Source organism: Saccostrea cucullata, unplaced genomic scaffold, assembly GCF_032062105.1.
Source record: "Saccostrea cucullata isolate Sc308-1 unplaced genomic scaffold, CSIRO_AGI_Scuc_v1 ctg127, whole genome shotgun sequence".
Taxonomy (NCBI): domain Eukaryota; kingdom Metazoa; phylum Mollusca; class Bivalvia; order Ostreida; family Ostreidae; genus Saccostrea; species Saccostrea cuccullata.
The window spans coordinates 70,373-85,761 of NW_026940370.1; the positions used below are offsets into that span (position 1 = coordinate 70,373).

At 32.9% G+C, this 15,389-nt stretch overlaps 1 protein-coding gene across 1 annotated transcript in view; it reads right to left on the reverse strand.

The window, feature by feature from the left end:
- Positions 1 to 712: 712 nt before the first annotated feature.
- LOC134255231 (TBC1 domain family member 30-like) overlaps positions 713 to 15,389 on the reverse strand; it is a 41,112-nt gene continuing 26,435 nt past the window's right edge. The window contains exons 7-13 of the mRNA XM_062737745.1: positions 7,017 to 7,185; positions 6,510 to 6,681; positions 6,120 to 6,225; positions 5,678 to 5,900; positions 5,163 to 5,360; positions 4,584 to 4,707; positions 713 to 4,409 (exon numbers count right to left, since the gene is read on the reverse strand). Coding sequence (XP_062593729.1) covers positions 3,209 to 4,409; positions 4,584 to 4,707; positions 5,163 to 5,360; positions 5,678 to 5,900; positions 6,120 to 6,225; positions 6,510 to 6,681; positions 7,017 to 7,185 — 2,193 coding nt within the window. The 3' untranslated portion in view covers positions 713 to 3,208. The remainder of the gene's footprint in view (positions 4,410 to 4,583; positions 4,708 to 5,162; positions 5,361 to 5,677; positions 5,901 to 6,119; positions 6,226 to 6,509; positions 6,682 to 7,016; positions 7,186 to 15,389) is intronic.

Sequence of the window (15,389 nt, forward strand, 5' to 3'; positions counted from 1 at the left end):
AAGATAATGAATGTAGGAAGTTTTTTCTATCATGCTGATAAACATCACTCAAAATAAATCATCACTCAAAACAGATGAGCACCATATATTTTAATTTCAACCAACCATTATGCTGACGTGTAACATAAAACAAAATATGATAACAACCATTAAAGGACAGATTTCTGATATTCAAAAGAATTCCTCTTCTGACCCCAAGAAAAAAAATCAACTTTGAAATCACAACAAAGGAATGTAATAGAAAGAAAAAAAGCACAATGTAAATATTCATAAAACTTAATGAATGGATTTCATAACCTAATCTGACCCAAAGAAAATCAAAGTACTCAGAAGTACAGAGAGCCGGGCTCATTTACAGAGTAGAATGGATTTCTTACATGAATCACGTTTATATTCTGATGAAAAAATTATTTTAAAACTATCAATATAAATGATAAGACACTGACAGTGAGTTTTTTCAATCCTAATACCACGGTTCGATTTTGTCAGAATCAGAATTAATCTGGTACTGCAGCTGAATGTAAACAAACAGGCAAGTCTGGTTCCCTCTCCTGCTTTACCTCGTATGTGTAGAGAACTACGGTAACACTGATTATCAAAAATTCTTACGCTAATGAACTATGTTCTGTGACTTATGAAGTTTTCAGTCATTACTACTAATGTTTATTTTATATAGATAAAACTTCGTTTTATTTTTGTTGCTTTATTTAGCGTTTGTATTATCTCCAAAGCGGTTGAAAGTAAGAACTATATTTTTGCACGTTACTTTAAAATGGCGACTATGGGGTCAACATCCTGCCTTGAACAGGATCACATAAGGCGGCAATTGCTCTTTGAGCAATAAGCCCGGCTAAAAATCATAACAACTGAATTATGTATTGCAAAGTAGAAGATTAAAATAAAACATGAAAAAAATACAACAAAGGAATGTAATGGAGGAAAAAAAATGATGCAAATAAAGTGAAGCCTGTCTAATCTGACATACTTTGGGAAATAAATATTGTGTCAGAATTGGAAGGAGGTTGGATTACAGAGTAAAAAACACAGAAAAATAATGAACAGGAATGAAAATAAAAGTTGGAATTCACAGAGATACGCATTGCACAATTGTCAGATTAGCCAGTTTTACTGTACTTATAAAACATGAATGGATTTCATAATATGGATAATTTTACAAGAAAATCAAGAATTTAAAAACTTCACAACCACCTGTCATATAACAAAGAATATATAATACATGTTTATAGACATCAATGTTAATGCACAACTACCGAGAAAGAAGATATAGATAACCAAAAAAATATATAAAATGCTCCAAGTGTTTACAACTTACAGTAGTCCTAATGCATGTAATGAAATCATATAACAATCATTCCATCAATCAACGGTGATCACCATATAATTAAAGCATGCAATATCACTAAACAAATCCTCTCTACAATAATTTTTAAGTAAATCAATTCAAACTGTTTAAAATTGCCCAAGTTTTCTATCCATTTATTATTATCATTTTTAAATTGTTATTAAATAAAACAATTAGGTAATTTCTGCTTTGATATTCAATATATATTATTGTAACAGTAACTTGATCCGAAGGGTCGTATCATGTCGAGTTTACTTTACGCGAAGCGTCAAGTTTGATCTGATGATCCGCGCCTGTCAACAAGACTTGATATGGCTCTTTGGATCAAGTTACTGTTATAATGATAAATTTATTATAAACCCCCTTATAACTAGCTAAATATGGCAAAATAAAACTTAAAAGATCAATTGTATAATATTTATCCATAAAACAAACCATAATAACAAGGGACTTATTTCTGCGTACTACATTATCAGTTTCAGAGACTTGTGATATGGATTAAGAAAACCAGTGTGGTGATACGGAAAGTTGGATTACAACATCACGTGATGCTTAAAATCACAGTAAAATTTAGTGATACACATAAGGTATAGTATAATAAATTCAGATACATGTATACATGCATCTGCCACTGTCTACTACATGTATGGCTCAACAATTCCAAATCTCTCTCTCCCCATTTTTCGAACAATTCTTAAAAATTGACTAAAGTAGTTCAGTAGTAAAGATTTTTAAACAATTATCATGACAAATGGAATCTTCCAAAGGAAAGAAAAGTAAACTATAGCTTATAGAATAATTAATGTCAAAAAAAATACTACAAACAAAACTTTAAATCACCACAAAGGAATGAGAATTCGTCGTCCATGTCAGACAAAAACACTGTATGAGATCAAAACTGAGGGGTTTACATAGGTTCAATCGTAGTAAACTTAATTACAACAGCAGTTAAACAAATGGATAGACATTGTTCAACCTTTTTAAGTTAATTAGAACATATATAATACCAATAGGCTTACAATGATAAATATTGTAATGAGATTCACACACTGGATTGAGTTTTCGGAAAAATAACGTTATTTCAAGAGGTGAATTCCAAATAAAAGAATCAAGCTTAATGTAAATATGCTGAAACATTAAAAACTGTTTGATACCATAATTATAATGCAGAGATTCTGAACTATGACTAGTCACTGAAGATATATATCTGTACATGTTCTTTGAGACGTAGAGAGTTGTATTAAAAAGTTACACAATGTACATTATTATGACTTTTACTATGCAGCACTTAAAATTCTGTCATAATGTATCTAATAGTGGACCCAGCAAGAACATGAAGAATAATTTAAAAACTCTGTAGATTGAGGTAGCACATTAAATAAATACATTGTAAATACATGCCCCCTTACCCTCAAGGGCTGGTAAACTGTCTGGACAGACTGGTCCCCAGTGTGTATCCAAAGTGTCAAGCCCCCCTGTTTCACTTGAAAAATATAGTTATGAAAATTTATTTTACAGTTCACAAGGGAAAAAAAACCCCAAAAATTCCATCCCAACACCAAAGAAGTAAATGGATTTCTTTTTTCAATATACTACATGTACTATATTATAATTCAATAAAGAAAAACAAAGAACAATACATAAATAATTGAGCTTGAAAACATTAAACAAACTTTAAATTTCAAATTGCACATAATAGCCACTTTATGTCTAAAAATGAAAAACAGAAGCCTTAGTTATCTCCCTTTTCAAAAACAACAACATTCTTGGAGAATTCTCACATACTTTTGAAATATTTCTAAATACTGCATACTAAAAAATAGAGCATATTATACATGTATAAACCTATTTGCTCCACAATGTGGGTCGTTTAGATTGCTTCTCCAACTCTTTAAATGTTGAAGTTTTATATAGTCCCAGTTTGATTCCAGTCTTGGCACGATTCTCATTGATATGCCTCACGGGAAAGGGATTGAAAGGTTTCTTTATTGCACAGAGTGGGTTCTGAGAGTGACTAGGAGATTTAACGTCACTGGACCAGGACACAGACTTTCCGGCCGTTGGGCTCATGTTATCACCAGGAAAAAATCTCGGAGACTCTGAGTCATCAGGACTGAAAACCGAACCAGAATCTGAGTCAGTCAAAGGTTTGGAAGCACTAGACTCCACACTACAACTGGACATTTTGCGTTTTGAGTGTGCATACTGAGCTAAGCTTAAACTCTGTGACATGGTGATAGCTCTGGAATTGGATCCATAACTAGTCCTCCTCACTTGTTTCTCAAAACTCTGTCCAGAGTAAACAGACTTTTCATCTTCACTTACAGAATCCTGAGAAATGCTTCGTAGAGGAAGTTCCATCCTTCTGCTTTCCAGCTTCTCATTTTTCGGAGATTTTTCACTTGGATCCTCCTGCGAGTTTTCTGTTTGATCCTCCTCCTCCTCCTCTTCACTGTCTTGTGCCAGCTGACTGGAACACGCCTGGATCATATCCTCGATCTCCCTCATTAACTCCTCCTCGTCAGAATCTGGCTCCATGTATCCCCTATCCCTCCTCTGGATACAATTCTCATTGAAATCCTCCACACTACAATCACTTGACTCCACTGAGATCTGACGGTCCAGGTTCTGCACACTTCCATCTTCCTCAATAGAATTTTCACAGTCATTGTGTATATCCTTATTTTCTTGCACCCCGATTTTCTGTTCTGAACAACTGGCAATTCTTTCATCTTCATTTTGATTGGCACCACCTTCCTCTTTAGACACAAGTCCATTAACTCCATCTGAAGTTGCCCTACTTTCCTTTTCACAAACAGAATTTTCCACCCCTTTTCCGCTTTCCTCTTCCTTTTCCTCTTTAATAATCTCGGAGGTCTTTCCTGACTGATTATCCATTACATTATTTTCAATACTGGCACATTTCTCAGAATTCACTGACGTTTCTGTACTGTTCTGTTTTGTGTTGACTATCTCTTGAACATATTTATTTGGAGTTTTCTGTTCCTTTTGCAGAAATTGGGGAACCATCATGACTTTTCCACCCCTGAAATAAATACAATTATTTATACATTTTAATATGTGGAATCTAGATTTTACACTTGTATTTGTGTATCTTTCTAATTGAAATCAACAGCAATGACATTTGCCAGATTCTCAATATCTGTATCTGATGTGGCTGATATTAAGTCTGAATAAGCTACATTTCTTATACATGTACCTGTTTCTGGCATGATTAACGTTAGGAAGCATTGCCTTGCTAACAAACAGATGATTAATGGCTCTTGGTGGTTCCATTTTTGGAGTTAAAGCTTTCACTTTGGCCTGTTGTTTGGCTGAGGCAGCTACAAAGGATAAAATTATGATAAAAAGTACTGTTAATTTAATTCCTTTTCAGAAATACACAGTGCATGAAATGTATTGCAAGTCTTCTTCAAAATTATTAAAATCATACTATATGGTTATTTTTGCTGTTTTATTTTTGCCCTTTTACTTTGTTTGAGATAGCTATACTGACCTGCTATGACATGAGCCTGTGTCTGCCTTTGTTTGAGCTTGCTATACTGACCTGCTATAATGACATGAGCCTGTGTCTGCCTTTGTTTGAGCTTGCTATACTTTTGTTTGAGCTTGCTATACTGACCTGCTATAATAACATAAGCTTGTGTCTGCCTTTGTTTGAGCTTGCTATACTGACCTGCTATGACATGAGCTTGTGTCTGCCTTTGTTTGAGCTTGCTATACTGACCTGCTATGACATGAGCCTGTGTCTGCCTTTGTTTGAGCTTGCTATACTGACCTGCTATAATGACATGAGCCTGTGTCTGTCTTTGTTTGAGCTTGCTGTACTGCTTCTTCAGTGAGCCTATGTCTGTACACATCCTCTCCAGATACACTGAGGAGTTGTTAGATTGATTTGAGTCTCCACCCATTCCATATGCCCCAGGCCCCACCATTGAAATGTCTGCTGTGCTGCTGTTAGGGTCAAGATCAGAACCTGAAAAAAGGGGGGGATAGAAATGGAGTAAATGAACACTGTTCAAAATCCAATTCTTCTTTTAAAAAATTATTCCAGGCTATCAAAGAGAAATATTTCATGCTAACAAACACTTATCTTCCATAATTTCAGATGAAACAATGAGCATATTCAGAAAAACATGGTAACAGATTTACAGAACAAAATAGCAACAGCCTAACGTTACACATATAGGCTTCTTTTTTTAAAATGGTACAATACTGAACAAAAACCTTCATCTAAAGAGTAAATGGTTATTAATCTTAAATTGGTTTACTGTATTTCTGATGTTTGGTTACCTTTTCCTTTACTAATCCCACTTGCTGGCATAATGCCAGTAAAACAACTGATGGCTTCAAGGTCATCTTCATCGAGGTCATCCTCATCACTAGGCAACATGTTGTTGGCCCCTGACCTCTTGTTGGTGTTTGAAGCACTGGTGAAGGGTCTTATGTTATAGGTATATTTCTCTCGGAGTTCTGGCAATTGTTGCATAGGCAATGGTGCACATGCATATATGAACTATAAAATCAGAAAGTTTGGTATGAATTTACTGACTGACTCTAAAAATTTATAATCCTTTTATGTAACTTATTCAAAATAGTATGTAAGATTCTTTGAAATGGCTTTCAAAGTCGCATAACAAGGGTAGTGTCAGCCTTTTGTTACTTCCATCTTAAAAATTTTTAATGCATAGGAATTAAAACAAACCAGCTGATGTGGTAGAGAGGAATATCTTGCCTTGATTAAGAGATCAGCATTAAAGATTCGTCCATCCATAGTTTCCTGAGTGAGTGTACCCATCAAAGAGTAGAACTCATCTGCACTACTTGCAGACAAAATCCTCCTAAAACAATTATTTTTATAATCATAAAAGTCTACTCTTGAACTTCACAGCATAACTTGTAATTTTATGTATCAGAACACAATAAACATACATGTACTAGCCAAAGTTTGTGAAAGTTTTGTTTTGCTCATAAATTTCACAATTTCAGGAAAAAGTTTTGAGAAATATTAGAGACCTATGGTACCCTTTTTTCATCTTTCTATCAGTATGTTTCTCACTGGGAACAACATTTCTTTATTTAACATTCAATATTGTGTAAAGGACATGTATTTTTGTATACTTACTTAGTGAGTTTACCCCAGATTGCCAGAGCTGTTCTGAGTAAGATCTCTGAGCCCTCCAGTAAAATTGAGTCCCACACCCTCAGTACTATATGTTTTGGCAGACAGGTGGCAAAAAGGGTCAGGAACCACTGCATTGTAAACACATTTGTCAGAGGGGGCTCATAGTTGGCACCTAGAGAAAAATAAACTCCAAAATTAGCAATATAAGCAATATAAAAGCCCTTTTAATCAACTGTTGTGGCTAAGACTTTAATTTTTTAATGATCTGATTTTTGTCAGGATAAAAAAAACCTGCAAGAGCATGCATTGAGGCAGAGGATTCCAATACCAACAATGGATTTTGATGAGGGTGAAAAAGACAATTACAAATTCTTCAAAATCATCTAATAGTATATAATTAGCACAGTTACTGTCATGTATATGGGCACCAGCTTCAAGTGATGACTACTTTCAGGCTCATCCATTATGAACTGGAGAGAGAGAAGAGAGAGAGATACTAGTATTTACCTGTGGTTTTGTCCTGGGCAGCACTCTGAAGGTGGTCTAGGTGTTTTGAGAGCTTAGGAAAGGTCACCCTCAAAAGGTCACGGAATACCGCCATGTCAACTGACAGGGCCCTCAGATTGTGAGCATAGTAACCCTCAGGTAACACATGGTCAATCAGGTAAATCATCACCTGTAGGAATAAGTGTACCCATATAAATCTTTAGCAGTTGGAGAACTGTACCAGCATTAACTATTCCTAGTATGAATTATAGTACCAGCATGTGTTATTTACTGAGTAAACTTGAGGAATTTAACATTTTAAAAAAAATCTGCAAGATTTTCCTTGCTAATTGTAAACTTCATTTTAAAGGAGCTGCATGTAGGGCATATCTAAACTCAATTTAATAATGTGCACTGAGTCAAAATAGGCAGACGAGATCAGTATACTGACTTCAAACTGAGCTTAAAAGAACTTTATTCGGTATTAACCAATATTTGCCCCCCAAATCAAACTTTGATGGAGATATATTTAATTAAGTTCTTAAAAAAGGGATTATATATGCTGACTTCAAAGCACTGAATATTTTCATAAGTAATCTGTCACAAACATGACGTAAATTTCAGTTTTTTATGAATTTTACAGAAAAATGTATATTTCATTGATATTTTTGTAAACATGTGTGTTCAGGATCAATATTTTGATATAATGTGTAGAATGATAATATCAATGAAATATGGCATTTTCTAAACCCTTAAATTTTTAAAATTGAAATTTTGTGCACAGAAAAAGGTCAAAACATAAAAACAAAAATTGTGAATACACTGCTTTGACACTTTAATATTTTCTGTTAATTTATATTTCTCATACAATTTATTGAATTCAGCACATTTCAGGAAGTTTTCAAAATTTGACTTTTGTGGGGGCAAATATATGCAATATACCGCATATAGTTCTTTGTGATTGTACTAAGTTTCTGTGTTACCAAATGAAGAGTCGATCATTGTCTCCCTTGGATGGGGCACCAGTCTACAGTAGTTAACCACTAGCATAATAAAACTCAGTGTCCACTCACAGATAACAGGACTGAGACTATTCCAATGAAAAATGACTTGTCCATTAGGGTAATTATTTTAACTGTCCTATCAAGTACCCACAATGAATGGGATTTGAAGCAGCTATTTGAAACATCTACAAGACTATGATGACAGAACTATGAAGTACCTTCTCCAATAACACCTTAATAAATATGTATTTATGTTTTATACATAAAATAAGAAGTTCGACTCAAAGATTTAAGAACAATTTATGAGAATCTACTGTAATTATGATGTGACAGCTTTTATATTTATGAATGATCAATAAAAAATTTCATAGAATGAAGTGGACCTAGGCAAACCACCAGATTTCACAGGGGGAGAGGGGGGAAGTTTGCCATAATTGTTTCTTCCAATATCATGTCTTTAATATAAGTGTTTCCTAGTACATTACAAATTATTATATTGTATATTTTACATTGTAAATTATGAAATGTCATCAGGTCTTAGAAAAAAGGGATGAAAAAATATTTATTAATCCTTATCTAGAATGTAAATATGAGAATTCTATAATAAACTTATTTATTCTATGGCAACACGACACTGACCAGTTAGTAGATAGCTGGCAGAAAAACAAAGCTGTTACTTTGAAATTCATAGCATGTCAGGCGATTGACCCAAAAGAATCCCTCAGAGTTCTCCTGGCAGTCCAGAGTTTTATGTCAATCAGACATGCAGACTTGAGAACATTAAATTGATTTACCAGGAAACCTACTCATCAATATAGCACTAGTCTTGTATTGTCAAAGGAACTGACATACCACGCAGGAGTGGAATATTGTTGTTGACCAAACATAAACAATTACATAGATATTGTAAATCACGGTCTACAATTAATGAGCATTTATGCTTTGCAGAACCTGATAAAAAAACTTGTTTAGTACAAACACGGATATGGCGAATTCAAGGATAAAGCGAAGTTATCTTGGATCCCCAGCAACATTTATTTCACGAATTCCTTATACTAACATAACAAATTACGGATACAGCAAAGTAATTTCATACATCCCAGTGATTTCATTATAACCAATGTTATAACCGGGTTTTAGTGTACTAGCTTATTTAATGGAATTTTTTTTTTTTTTTGAAAATTTATATTTTAATGTGATGTCAAATGCCTTTGAAAAAAATTTAATATCTATTCCCTCCAATGAACATTGAGGCATCTCCATATGAGGGAAAAATTCTCAAGAGGGGGTGTTAAACGACAAAACAATCAATAAATCCAATGAACATTGATATAAATTCTCATTTAAGTATAATGTTTATGTCTTAACCTCAATATTAGTCACCAACGAAAAAATAAAAATGTCTATATATTTCACTGAATTCTTCAAGATATTTTTTCCCTGAACTTGAATATCTACTTAAATTAAACATGTGATCATATGCATGATTCAACTTAATAACAGGTGAAAAGCATATTGAATCAAGAAATTGTGAAAAAATGTCAGCTGCAATAGGAATGGTTTAGACGTACTTTTAAAATGTTTCTTTATATTAGACCTCGTCCATTTTATGAATATAGGTGTAAAATCACTTGTGAATAAATGTTTATATGTATATAGTAACAGATTCTGAGATACACTGAGTTAACACTGGTTTTAACAGACAACAATAAAAGTAAAAAAAAAAAAAAATTAAAAATGCATTACATCAAACTTAAAACTATTGTTTAGTTATCATTTTAATCAGTCTTCAAACTGGGAAAATGACAGAAATCCATGTAACTTAAAAAAATTAAAAATGTTTAGACATGAAAAAAATATCAACCATAATTATACATAAAAGCATTTACTTGTTCATACAATTCCCTGATGAGAAATTAAGTTTCTTTGATAAGAGAAATATCAATAAAGTATTGCCACACAATGAATGTATAAACATTCTTTATCAATGCTCAACTAATTCTATAAGTTACACATCAATAGTTGATGATGTAGCTAGCAGCGAATAATTGTGCACAGATATATTGACTTCATTTCTATCATTTTAATACACTTGTTCATGATGTACCATATAAAGTAAAAAAAAATGTTTTAGAAAAATAAAATTGTGTGTGGGTGAGGGGGGGGGGGGTCGATATTGAAAGTTACTCATTAAGTGAAAATAAGGCTGAAAGCTTGCTTGGTAATAACAGGCAGTTTTAATAGTTTTTGTTCTTTCAAAAAAGAAAATTATTTAGTTGCCTTTTAATAATCTTTTGAAAATCAGTTGTTATATGTCTATCTGATTCCCTTATGGCATTTTACATACATTAAGTTATTCATAAATTTTATCTGACAAATTAAGCATTTTCTTGGTTGTAATTAAAATATTACTAACACATTCTGTCCAGTTTATGTTACAAGTAAGCATGTTACTGTCACATAAGCTATAGAGCTTCAGGAAAATCCAATTTCCTGCCAATCTCCCAGGAAGCCCCGCTCTATCACTGTGAGGCTCTGATGAGTTTACTTCAAGCGTGATAGAATTGTGCAACCACAGCAAAAATTGAACCACAGCCATATTCCAGGGATGGGCATTTTTACTGATTTGAACAAAAACTTAATAATTCAATCAGTTCCCTCCTTTAAAAATTTGTTTCTTGATCTGTACAATTTATGGTTAAACTTTGCAATGTTTTAGGTGATCTGCATTTCCGCCTTCTTCGTGCTAGACTTTCTGTATACTAGCTGTCAAATCCCAATCTTTTAGTTTTTAAAACATTTTTATTTTGTAAAGTAAGAAAGAGGTTAGGGAGTGGCATTGGTAGTTGAAGAAAATTCACTAGTTATAAAAGAAAACTTTGTTTATTGTTTTCATTTTTTAATTAAGAAAATGTATAATTATAAATATTTGAAAATCTGCCCCAATTCCCTATATTAATTATTTAATACTGGCATTTATGTTAAATATATATTACATTTAATAATTAACTTATTTTAAATCATAAAAACTTTCAAGTTTTTGACAATTCACAACCAGAGAGATCTATTGCCTTCAACTTCAGACTATAAATGCCAGTTATATCAGAAATCAACAGTATTAGATTCCATTAACTTTTTTTTGCTTTGACAATAACTTTGACCTTCCTTTATGTGGTATTAAATAGATATGGTATCCTTGACAACACAGATAGATCAGCTGACAGAGAGGTGTTAATATGTATTCCAACCTCCAGATTTCTCACCATTATCCCCCGTAATTTTACAGAGCTTTATAAGAGAATGTTATAAGTATTGATTTCTGTATACACTCTTAATTAATAAAGCACCACTGAACCTTACATCACAGGCTGCTCAATTAAATACCTATTTTTTTCTGTTTTCCAATATAATTATTTCACGGAAAGAATGTACTAGAGATTTTTTTTAATACTAAACAGATTAAAAACAGTCATGCAAACAAGTTTCTAATTATATATATATTTTTTATCTTCAATGAAGAGTATTTAACTTACCTAATTTATCAACTCTGTTTTAATTTTTAACTATTTTGAGCACTGGAAAAACTGTTTGTTGATAATTTCTTGCAACTATTAAATAATTATTGTAATTAAGCTACAAACACAGATATGCTGCAGATGACATTTCAACATACTATTTTCCTATCACAAGCATCGAGACATTCTAAGCTCCTCTGATACTATGCAGCTTCAAACTAAATGTCATTGGTTAATCATCACTGATAACTCTTGACCTAATGGTCTTGACTTAAACCTTGGACTTGACTTACATTTGAACTAGAAAACTGACCAGTCAGCAAGGGCCCCGCTATGGGTAGAATTATAAGGGTGCAGCTTATGGAATGATTCAAAAATATATGACAAATAAGAAACAGCAATTGTATTTACATAAGGCAGTAAAGAACAACTCAACACTGAATGTATATCTAAACAATAATGAAGCCTGCATGTGTTACATAAAATGCCAGCCTTCAATGAATGCTGCTTTATGCAAATACATATCATGAAGGCTTGACCTTAACTTCAAAACAAACAGCAGTTGCAGACTAAGGTTTTCATTAATCTTAAAGAGACAGATAAAGATAAGCCTTCTAAATTTTCTGCAGCAGACTAGATAATTAATCCCAAGGGATTAATTGTACTTCTCTCTTTTCATTTTCTTCTGAATTTTTAATAAAATTTTTTCAGTAATGATAGAATGATGTTTTTATCCTACTACCTTAAAAATTAATAATATTCTTGAATTTTTTAAATAAATAAATTTTTTTTATATATTTTCTTTAATCTATTTCTTGTTTTAAGAATTCAATGAAATCAGAACTCATTGTGTAGGGTATTTCAACAAAAAAACATTAATACTTCAATCCACTTAAGGCCAGTTTACACTTATGACACATATCTTGGATGCATTTTTAAAAGCCCCTTGTGTCAAATTAAATGGGTGTTGCATTTAACGATGGAATAGAACTTGTTCTAATTTATTGGAACTGACCAATGAAAAGAAAGGTCAGAGTTGATATTGAATCATGAGTCTTATTTTTTCCATAAAGTTTCAAAAATAGCTTCCCAAGATAGACAAAAACAGAAAATACTGATTAAAACTACAATTAGAAAAACTTATTTGATTATTATAATATAGAGGAGTTTTTGTTTTGCAATAAATATAAATTATATCTTCCAAGAATTATCATAAAGAGGAAATTAAGAACGATTTGTTCAGCTAAAATAAATCTGGAAATGAAATTTGAAGGTATTGTAGAGAACTTTCATCTTTACAAAGTATTCTAAAGATGCATGCATCAAGACACATAGTGTAAATAAGAAGATGCATGAGGCAAAATTGAAGCATGAGTTTAGATGCATGTGTCAAGATGCATAGTGTAAACCGGCCTTTAAATGGACTTAACTTCAAAACAAACTTCATTTGCAGACAGAGGTGGTAATTAATCTCAATGTGACAGATAAAGATAATGCTTTGGATTTTCTTCAGGAGGAAAGCTAATTAATCCCAAGGGACTCATTCATTGCAGTATTCGGTTTACAATGGGAACACTTTCAGAAGTTATCTCTCTTTACCAATTCATTCTTATATAAAGTTAAGGAATCTACCCCACCACCACAGCTCCAAACCAGAGGACATACAGAAACAAACTTAGCATCAAAATATGTCTTTTTGCCTACTTAACTACCATACCAAATTTGAACTTAATTGGGCTACCATAAAAAAAGTTATTAGGAAAAAACAGAAAATTTGTGGACGGAAGAATGACAGACGGACAGCTAGACAGACAGAGTGATTACTATAGGGCACCCGCAAATCCTTGCGGGGCCCTAAAAATTTAACTTGGCCAAAGCTGTTAAACCGGCTTTCATATTCTGCAGGTGTATTCCTTGTGAACTCAAGCAGGCTTCTCTCTGAGTAACAGCATTTTTTCATATATCGACCTAGGAGTTTAACTTGCAATTGAGAAACTTTAACCTTTGCCATGAGCTGTCATATGAGGGTATCAGTGTTTTCCAAACAGATCTCCTTTTAATTCTAAGTTTATCAACAGCTCTAATCTATCAAAAGATCACTGCAGACACTGGGTGACCTTCCTATCAATCATAACTCCTGTGCGACCCCTGTAGGATCGCAAATTCTTCCTTCCTGGAGCTTTATCCTGCCTATCAGTATTGGATATTTACTGTCACCAGTATAACTGTATTTCAGATGTTCAACAGGACATATATCAATTGTTACTCAGCATGAGCTTCTGCCATAAAGCCATATATGTACTAAATCTTACATTCAAATGAGGTATTATCTGAGCCTCAATTGCTCTCCATGTAAATGTCAACCTCATCAGCATTATCTTCAATTTCTTATGACGCAGAAGCCAACTTGCTAGAATTGCATGTTGAACAAGAGCCCAGAGTAAAAGACAGATCTGGTGTTAAACAAGAACAAATTAAGCAGGCTCTGATATGATTCCTAGAGCCATTAACTTTCTGTGACAAAGGACCTGAGTGTCATTAGTAAGCTAAGAGCCATTACTGTCACATTTCTCACTTCATAAGGAGACTAGAAACTCCAAGATATTGATATTAAGAATGCTTATAATGTCCTTTTTTAATTTACTTTCTCACGATTTTTATGAAGATACATATAAAGCATGATTACTAATATGATATCAAGTTTTAAACTGTATCAGATTCTTTTACTGTCAATCACAGAGCTTCAGATCTGCGGCAGTTAATTCCTTTTCTACTTTGGATGACAAAATATAAATAATCACAAAAAATAATGTCAGTTCAAAATTTTAACTTTTTGAGATCTTTAAACATTATTTACTATTTTTTCTCGACACCTTACTTATCAAGCTAGCAAACTGTTATTTAGTATACAATACATTCAAAATTTTTGTGAGCTGTGTGTGATGTTTGATTGTGATAACAAAAATACGCATATGCAATAAAAAAATGCAGAAAGATTCGTGTAATTACAGAAAGTAGTTCTAACAAAAACAAACGGCAATCCTCAGCTGACTCTGCTTCGCTCCATTCAAACCTCGGACGTGATTAGTGGAGGAATACGCATCAGATCCTTACATTTCTCCGCCGAAAACTGCCTTATCACTCATTTCATATTTTGCTCTGCATAACGTTCTTCGAAAATGTTTCTTAATTTGTACAATTCTTTATCGTAAACAGGTTTTGATTACAACCTCATGTTAATAGGCTTTGAAAGCAGATGTTCACAAGAAAAAACTGTTGAGTGTGCCACAAAATAACCTTGATTTCAAATATATGACATTTGAAAGAAATTCAAATAAGATCACAAGACTAAATCAGCAAGATGGTAGATCACCGTTGACGTCCGAGGTTATGTGGTACGAGTCATCTGAGGAACTCCGAGTGAATGAAAAGTGAAATGTAATTTTCCTTATTTTTATCTTGTTTCTCAGGGACATGAAATAAATTTGCCATGTACAAAAGAAATATGAGAGTTTCTAAGATTTGATTAGGACTAGCTAAGAATTTAGGAACGAAAAAAAACATCACTATATCAGTTAATCTGTGATATCCATGTTCTTAGTAAATGAGATTTACTGTACTCTAAAGGTGTCCTTTTATCTATATCAATAAAATGTTGAAACTTGACCCTAATCAATTATCATAAAGAGTTTTGAAAGAATGAAAAAAACCTATCATCTGTTACCATTAAAGCATCATCTTAAACATAAGCTTGACTGAGAGTTCAGAATGGACAGAAAAACAACTTGTACTGAAACTTGACAGAGAGGTTTATAGTGGACAGAACATCAACTTATACTGAAACTTGACAGACTTGACTTCAAAGTGGACAGAAC